Raw genomic sequence first — 9599 nt, 5'->3', positions numbered from 1 at the left:
GCTCGACGGTTGCCCACCTCATTAGGCGAGGCGCATATGGTCAATCAAACCCGGTTGTTGGCCTCTGTAATATGGCTTCAGCCTCTGGCCATTCACCTTGAATACATCTCCATTGTCTTGGTTCTTAATCTCTATTGCTCCGTGGGGAAAAACCTTATGCACGACAAATGGCCCTGACCATCTGGACTTTAATTTCCCAGGAAACAACTTGAGCCGCGAATTGAACAACAATACCAGTTGTCCTTTCCAGAAATCTTTCCTGATGATTCTCTGATCATGCCACTTCTGTGTTTGCTCCTTATACATCTTTGCATTCTCATATGCTTGATTACGAAATTCTTCTAACTCGTGAAGTTGAAGAATTCGGGATTCACCGGCTTTTGCAAGATCATAATTTAAGAACTTGGATGCCCAAAAGGCTTTGTGCTCCAATTCCAGAGGAAGATGACAAGTCTTACCATAAATCAGCTGATACGGAGACATGCCAATTGGTGTTTTGAAAGCGGTACGGTACGCCCATAACGCGTCATCCAATTTGATTGCCCAATCTTTCCGTGAAGCACTGACTGTTTTTTCCAAAATCTTTTTAATTTTCCGATTATACACTTCAACTTGCCCACTCGTTTGGGGATGATATGGTGTGGCAATCTTGTGTTTCACATTATATTTCTTCAATAAGTTCTCCATGAGCTTATTCAAGAAATGTGTTCCTTCATCACTGATAAGTGCTCGAGGCACACCAAACCTTGAGAAGATATTTTGTTTAAGCAAGCTTACCACTGCTCTAGCGTCATTAGAGGGGAGAGCTACGGCTTCCACCCATTTGGAGACGTAGTCCACAGCCACCAGAATATAATTTTTCCCAAATGAGGGTGGAAATGGCCCCATAAAGTCTATTCCCCAAACATCAAATAATTCCACTTCAAGCATGCCCTTTTGAGGCATCTGATTCTTTCTAGAGATATTTCCTGTCCGTTGGCATCTGTCACATTCCTTCACCACGACTTGGGCATCCTTAAACAACGTGGGCCAGTACAACCCGGATTGGAGGACTTTTGCGGCTGTCCTGTCTCCACTAAAGTGTCCCCCATAATCTGAGCCATGACAAGCCTTTAAGACTTCATTTAGTTCTTCCTCAGGGACACATCGATGAATTAGCCCGTCTACCCCTTTCTTGTACAAGAATGGTTTGTCCCACAAATAAAACCTGCAATCATGAAGAAACTTTTTCTTTTTGTTATAATCAAAGTCGTCAGGAATTATACCACCTACCAGGTAGTTTGCATAGTCCGCAAACCAAGGAACACCCACCACCGTGAGGATTCTTTCATCTATAAACTCGTCCTTTATGGGATGTTCCTCTTCCGTCTCTTCAATCGGAGACATTCGGGACAGATGGTCAGCAACGGTGTTTTCACACCCCTTTTTATCTCGAATTTCAAGGTCAAATTCTTGCAACAGCAAGATCCATCTGAGCAGCCTTGGCTTCGAGTCCTGTTTAGAAAACAGATATTTCAACGCAGCATGGTCAGTATAAACAATTACCTTTGTTCCCAACAAGTATTGCCGAAATTTCTCAAAGGCATAAACCACCGCCAGTAACTCCTTCTCTGTGGTTGCATAATTCATCTGGGCTGGATTCAACACATGGCTAGCATAGTAGATGACGTGGAGGCGTTTGTCTTTTCTTTGCCCCAAGACTGCCCCTACTGCTATATCGCTCGCATCACACATTATCTCAAAGGGTAGAGACCAGTCAGGCGAGATCACTATAGGAGCAGACACCAATCTATTTTTCAGAGTCTCGAAGGCGTCGTTGCACTTTTTGTCAAACAGAAACGGAGTATCCTTCACAAGCAGGCTAGTCAACGGTTTTGCGATCTTGGAGAAATCTTTGATGAACCTACGATAGAATCCTGCATGTCCCAAGAAACTCCGTATACCTTTCTCATTCACAGGGTGAGGGAGATTGGCGATCACTTCCACTTTTGCCTTGTCAACTTCTATCCCTTGATGGGAAATTTTATGACCTAGTACTATCCCTTCTCTCACCATGAAGTGACACTTTTCCCAATTCAGAATTAGATTGGTTTGTTGACACCTTTCCAGCACAAGTGACAGGTTATACAAACAATTTTTGAAAGAAGATCCAAAAACTGAAAAATCATCCATAAACACTTCCATGTGCTTTTCAAGCATATCGGAAACTATGGATATCATGCACCTCTGAAATGTTGCAGGTGCGTTGCATAAACCGAATGGCATTCTTCTATAAGCAAAGATTTCGTATGGGCATGTGAATGCTGTTTTTTCTTGATCCTCGGGTGCCACCGCAATTTGGTTGTACCCTGAGTACCCATCCAGAAAACAGTAGAAATCATGACCTGCCAATCTTTCTAACATTTGATCGATAAAAGGTAAAGGAAAATGGTCCTTCCTTGTAGCAGTGTTCAGTCTTCTATAGTCTATGCAAACTCTCCATCCTGTAACAGTACGGGTGGGGATCAACTCATTTTTCTCATTTTTTATCACAGTTGTCCCTCCCTTCTTTGGTACCACATGAACTGGGCTCACCCACGAACTGTCAGATATTGGGTAAATTAACCCCGCATCTAAAAGTTTCACAACCTCCTTGCGAACAACTTCTTTCATAGTTGGATTCAGTCTTCTTTAAGGTTAGACGACCGGTTTCTGATCATCCTCCATCAAAATCTTGTGCATACACATTGTCGGGCTGATTCCTTTCAAATTGTCCATCGCCCACCCAATAGCACCCTTGTATTTCTTTAAGACTTTGATTAGCTCTCCTTCTTGGGTCTCTCTCAAACCTGAATTGATGATTGCTGGACATTTTTCCTCATTGTCAAGAAAAACATATTTGAGATGTTCTGGTAATTGTTTCAACTCTATCCCCTTTTTTATATCCTGTTTTGATTCTGAAGATGTTTTAGGTCGAAGCTCCTCCCACCGTTGCGGTCGGGAACGAACCCAAGGCGGTTGTTCCTTTAACATTGCTACCACTTCGGATTCTTCCTCATCAATTCCTTCAGTATCCTCCATAATAGATAAACTCAAAACTCTCTCCAAAGGAAGCCTGGGTGTTGTAATCTGCATAGATTGAGCAAAAACTGTATCTAACACTTCAATACTTTTACTCGCCCCTTCGTCCTCCTTGAATTTCATAGTATCCCTCACATCAATTTTGAGCTTTTCATCATAAACTTTGAGGGTCATGGTTCCTTCCTCAATATCTATCATGCATCTTCCCGTTTCCAGGAAAGGTCTTCTCAGTATGAGAGGAATCTCCTCATCTTCCGGCATCTCGAGTATCACAAAATCCACCGGATATACAAATTTATCAATCTTCACCAGAACATTTGTTGCTATACCATAGGGTCTCTTCATAGAATGGTCCGCAAACTGCAGTGTCATGCGAGTATCCTGCACCTCCCCTAACCCAAGTTTTTTGTAAATTGAGAGGGGCATTAGACTCACACTTGCTCCCAAATCGATCAGTGCCTTTTTGAAGGATCTATCTCCAATGCTACAAGGAATAGTGACTGCACCTCTATCTTTTTTCTTCATCGGAATTTTTAGGCCCTGCAAAATAGCACTACAAGTTTCAGTTAGCATGACTGGCTCGCTGTCGATCGACCTTTTCTTTGATATGATGTCTTTCATGAATTTGGCGTAGATTGGCATCTGTTCCAGAGCTTCAGCAAAAGGTATGTTGATCTCGAGCTTCTTGAATAATTCTAAGAATTTCTCAAAAAAAAATCATGGAGATCTTTCTTCTTTGTTCTTGTCGGAAAAGGAAGAATGATATTTGGTTTTTGTTTCTCTTGCTGGCTTGTCGGCTTGACTACCACTTCTTCAGTTTGTTTTGGCTCTTCTCTAATCTCCAAGTCAACTTCCAACAATCCCTCTTCTTCCACCTGTTCGTCAACCTGTGGTTCCTTAGCCTTTCCTTTTCTGGTGACCACAGCTTTAATGTGACTTTGATCACGGGGATTAACGATTGTCCCACTAGGAAGCGTGCCAGGTGTATGGGAGTTTGAAGCTAACTGTTGGGCAATTTGACCCATCTGAATTTCAAGATTTTTTATGGATGCTGTAGTGTTTTTCTGATTATTTCGAGTCTCCTCTTGGAATTGGATGTTGTGAGCTGCCATTTTTTCAATTGCGATCTCCCAATATGCCTTCTTAGGTACCTGTTGTTGCTGCTGCTGATATTGATTTTGATATTGACCCTGTGCCTGCTGTTGCACGTTCCCTCTTTGATCTTTCCATGCAAAGTTGGGATGATTTTTCCACCCCGGATTGTATGTGTTGGAGTAGGGATTGTTCTGCTTTAAAAATTTTATATCTTCGATCTGTTGCGGTGTTGCAAAATAATGAACAGTATTGTGTGGTCCATTGCAAATGTCACACACTTCACTCGGTGCCTGTTGCACTTGATCCACTTTCTACGCACCTATGTTTAGTGCTCTCAACCTCTTCTCTACCTCTGCAGCAACAGCTTCTTCAATTTTCACCTGTTTATTTGTCTCAAGCTTCAAGTCAATAATTGTAGATTTGCTTGATACCCTGTCATATAACTCTAAATGCTTGTTCGAGGCAATAGCTTCAATTATCTTCTTCATACCGGTGGTTGTTGCAAAGTTGGCTGAGCCACCAGCTGCTGAATCAAGGATTTGTCTTGTTTGAATTCGAAGACCATTGACGAACATTTGCATTTGTTCAGTTTCATCCATGTTGTGAGTAGGACAAGCAACTAGGATTCTCTTGAATCGTTTGTAGGCATCTCCTAGTGACTCACCCTCCTTCTGTTTGAAGTTTAGGATCTCATATCTTTTCCGCAATGACACAGATGCGGGAAAATACTCTTGCAAGAATGCTATTTCCATGTGCTCCCATGTAGTGATACTACCAGCAGGTAAGGAATAGAACCACTCTTCAGCCTCATCTGCTAAAGTGAATGGGAACATGCGAAGTCTGACTGCTTCTTCGCTATGTCCAGGCATTTTCAGTGTTGTGCTCATGGTTAAAAATCTTTGCAGATGCTTGTTGGCATCTTCATTCACTCTTCCAGAGAAGGACCTTCTTTCGAGTTGATTAATGGTGCTGGGATGCAGCTGGAATTGTTCCACAGTAACTGGTTGGTTGACAATTGTCATACGACCACCCGGGGTGTTGGTTCCACCATAGTCACCGAGGAGTCTCTCTGGTGGTGGTGGATTAGCAGTCATGATTTCAGGAACTCTTTCCGTGTCTGAATATGAATTCTCTGAGTGCACTGAAACAACTTCTTCCTCCGCTTTCTCTGCTAATTCCAGTTTCTTCCTCTTAGCTTGTCTGAGTCTAGCACGAAGAGTTCTTTCTGGATCTGCGTCAAAAGGAAAATCCGCTGAGGCCTTACCTCGCATAAACAAGTTAGACAAAGATTAGAATTGAATAACAAAATTATCACAGATAAAATTTTAGTTGGCGAGCAACAAAATTTCGATAGAATAGAAATTAAAATATGTAGTTTGGCAATCCCCGGCAACGGCACCAAAAACTTGATCGGAAAAATAGCAAGTGTACTATTTTTACCGATGTAGTAATAAGGAGTTTTATTTCCAAGTATCGATCTCAAGGATTGCGTAGGAAATACTTATTTTAATTTGATTCTATCAGAACAAAAAGATATTGGTTTGGTTGTTTTGGAATTTATAATAGTAAACACAAAAATAGTAAAAATAATTGATTAAGATAAAAGATGCTACGGTGAGTGGTTGAGTTAACCGGTTATGGATTCAGTCCCGATTTCCTTAATACATATGAAACATTCAATCACCTAACCTCAGAATGTTCTTACTTAAGTCCTTAAGGAAGAAACTATTAAACTACCAATTCTTACTCAAATGTTCATTCAATTAATCATTGGTTTTAATCATACAAAATATCAAGGTTTACGGTGATTTACGAAAGTTACTAGTCCTAGATGATGCATTCATAAACCCAATTGTGTGAAAACCCTACCAATCACAATCCTGTTATTGGAAGTCATAGATCAATTTGTATTTGTCCGATACAAAAGCATAATAACATCACACAATTGAATTGAAATACATAACATAGTAATCAAGAAATCATTGGTTCAAATTCATAGCATGCGATAACATCAGGACCACCCCCCTAGCGTCAGGGGGTTTAGCCTCTCATAGTACTTAAAGAACTCATAGAGTAAAGATTAGACATTACAAAGAATTAGGAGAGTTTGATCTTCAATGGTTGATACCCTTGAATCTCGCCGTCTTCAAATCCGTCGTATTCACTATCTTCTCCAATGCAATGCTTTCGTTCGTCTGTCAAAAGGTGTCCTCTTCTTTCTCTTCCAAGCCTTCTTATAGCTTCAGATGACTCTCTTCCAAGTTAAAGGTCCAAACTACCCTTAATGAGCAGAATCGGTTCACACAGCAAAAATTAGGTTTTCCAAGCTGCGTCCAATCGACACGGCCGTGTGGTGGCACACGGGTGGCCGTGTTGTTCTTCATCATTAATTATTTTCAGCATAAGTTACAGTGGCAACAACACGGGCCGTGTCCCTACACACGGGTGCCCGTGTTAATGCACTGTTTTAATCAACACGGCCGTGTGGTGGCACACGGGTGCCCGTGTCGATCTCTGTTTTTCTGCTCCCTCTCTGCTCTACTTGATCAACAACACGGGCAGTGTTGTGGCACACGGGTGCCCGTGTTGACCTGTTGTTTTTTCATATTTTTGTCCTTCAGAGTGTCCAGAACTTCACCATTCTTGCTTTTAAACCTGTAACAATGACACTACCAAACGAAGCATAAATGAGATCTTTTTGACATAAACTTGTAATCGAACGCAATGCAATACCAAACCAACAAAACATGCTAATTGACTCAAATGCAACTAAAAACAAACATAAATCTTACCAAGGTGATGAAAATATGTCGGATTAGCGGCGGGAATTCAATGGAAATGGTGACCGATCAATAGTCGTATGGAATGCCAACTTCAGTCATGGCTAATCTACAGAATATGAGTTCTACTTTTTCAGAACCGGCGGCTAACATAAATTCACCAGTGCAAGGGTTCGGGATAAACGCGGGTCGAACCAATCAAGCGTTAGGTATAAGACACCCAGCACAACTACCCACTCTTACCAATAATTTTGCGGCGGCATGGAGGCAACAGATGGACGAAAGAAATCATGAAATGGTCCAAATGTTAACTCAAACTTTGACCACTGTGTTAAATCCTCTGATTCAAAATACGACTCAGTCGAATCAACAGATGACAGCACAAGTGGCTCGAATGTATGAGTTTATTGGTATACCTCAGCACCGGCGTCCCCTGCCTAGGGATTGGGTAAGAGAGAATCAAGAGCCCACGTTTAAGGAAGACCTCACCATTAACCAGATCCCACAAAATCAATGGGGAGTAGTAGTACCCCATAGGATTGAACCACATGTACCCAGGGAACCAAGGGTGTTAATGGTAAATAGGAATCAAAATGTTGATGATATCATACGACAAGTTCGACATGATGATGTGGCAGCAGATAATAACTTAGCAAATATAGTCGAAAGATATATGGTTCGAAATGGGGTAAATTTTGGCCTTAGAAGACCAAATTATACGTCGCCTTTAACAGAATATATCTTAGAAATGGATGCACCCCTAAGGACCAAAATCCCCAAATTCACCAAGTTTGTTGGGGATACTACTGAGTCTACTGTCGAACACGTGGTGAGATATTTAACCGAAGCTGGAGATATGTCAAATAACAAGAGCCTTCTGATGAAATTTTTTCCAAGTTCTCTTACAAAGAATGCTTTCACATGGTTCACAACTTTGCCCCAAAATTCGATCCACTCGTGGAACCAACTAGAAAGAATGTTCCATGAACAGTTCTACATGGGGCAAACGAAGATAAGTTTGAATGAGTTGGCTAGTGTCATACGAAAATTCACTGAGCCAATTGATGACTATTTGAACAGATTTCGACTACTCAAAGCCAGGTGTTTTACGCAAGTACCAGAGCATGAACGTGTTAAAATGGCCGCTAGGGGCCTTGACTATTCGATTAGAAAGAAATTGGATACTCAATACCTGAGGGATATGGCCCAGTTGGCTGACAGAGTTCAACGGGTAGAGCGTTTAAAAGAAGAAAACGCTAGGACGAACAAAGGTAAAAGGGTAGCCTATGTCGATTTCAGGAAAGATGATGAAGATTCGTGTCATGAAGTTCCAGACTTCGATGTCACTGATATCGACCTTGCTGAATTGACACAAGGGCCACCATATGCGTGCAAAGTTTTAGCTCCTTCGAACGGAAAAAATCTTGTTGAACCTGAAAAGAATGTCAGGTTTCCTAAGAAAACATATACGTTCAACGTTACAAAAGGTGACAAAATTTTTGACTTACTAGTCTAAGATGGTCAGAAGATAGTACCTTCGGGTGCTAAAGTACCCCCCCCCCCCCCCTTTAGAACAAAGAAAGAAACGAGGGTTTTGTAAATACCATAGTTTTTTGGGTCATAAAACGTCTCAATGTTTTCTTTTCAAGGATCTTGTGCAGAATGCCATCCAGGAGGGAAGACTCAAGTTCGGTGATAAGACACGGAGCCAGATGAAAATCGACTCTGATCCTCTATAGATCACTGAGGCTCATTATACTAAGCCAGCGGGGGTGAATTTCATTGTAGTTGCTGATGATTTCTATATGACCGAAGTTACTGAAGACTTTGTCAATAGGCCTGTCATGGTTAGAGTACATGAGTACTTCGAGCAAGCACCTCTTGGCGATTTTGCCCAAAGGGGTACATAGGATGTCAACAAAGAAAATGTTGAAGCCTCAGATGTCGAGGGTGCTGGAAATTCAAAGTTAGTGATGATCACTAAAGAAACCGTTGATAATTTCATTCAGTTGGATAAGGCCACTGACGGCATTCAAAAACAATTCCAAAGATCGGATATTACTGAGGATATCCACATGGAAGTTAATATGGTGGAGTTATCTCGAGAAGTCTCCATAGAGGTCGATGATGAATGTCGACAAGAGGAATACAACAGGGTCGCCTTTCCTCAGGTGGAAGAAACGTTGTCGGACTTCCTCCGAACGTGCCAGAAAAAGAAATCGGAAGTTATGATATGCCCTAGGTGCAGTGATGTCTTCAACAAAAGGGAAGCTCAAAATCTGGAAGGAGTTAGGAGAGTGAATCACCAAAATGGCCGTAAAGCCATCCACAATAATCAAGCGGGTAAGCCAGAAAGGTTTTTTGATCCCATGAGATATCCTGATCCTAGGCTCCCCATGGTGACGAGATGGACCAGGCTGAATCAAGTACCAACGTGATGGTGAAGAAAAAGGATGGCCCCAACTTCACCAAAAGAGATCCCAAGATTTCAAGTAAGACGGCCGGAGAAAATCAGATGGCTGCCGAAGATGAGTTATTAACTGACAACTTCGACTCTGGTTCGGAGGATTCCTTAGACATTTTAGTCGGAGTAGTATCCGTAATGCCCATAGAATTTGATCGGATCATCGAAGTCGATGATAATGACAGTATAACCGAGAAGGA

At 41.7% G+C, this 9599-nt stretch overlaps 1 protein-coding gene across 1 annotated transcript; it reads left to right on the top strand.

The window, feature by feature from the left end:
- Window positions 1-7509: 7509 nt before the first annotated feature.
- On the top strand, window positions 7510-8451 carry LOC127080649 (uncharacterized). Its single transcript, XM_051020959.1, has one exon. It carries the CDS (start codon window positions 7510-7512, stop codon window positions 8449-8451), a length of 942 nt encoding a protein of 313 aa, XP_050876916.1.
- Window positions 8452-9599: the final 1148 nt, after the last annotated feature.

Source organism: Lathyrus oleraceus, chromosome 5, assembly GCF_024323335.1.
Source record: "Lathyrus oleraceus cultivar Zhongwan6 chromosome 5, CAAS_Psat_ZW6_1.0, whole genome shotgun sequence".
NCBI lineage: Eukaryota > Viridiplantae > Streptophyta > Magnoliopsida > Fabales > Fabaceae > Lathyrus > Lathyrus oleraceus.
Note: the sequence above shows the minus strand (reverse complement) of the source record. Positions and strands in the feature narration are given on the sequence as shown.

Coding starts and splice junctions, on each gene's coding strand:
- LOC127080649 (XM_051020959.1), top strand. CDS start 7,510: ATGGTAAATAGGAATCAAAATGTTGATGATATCATACGACAAGTTCGA.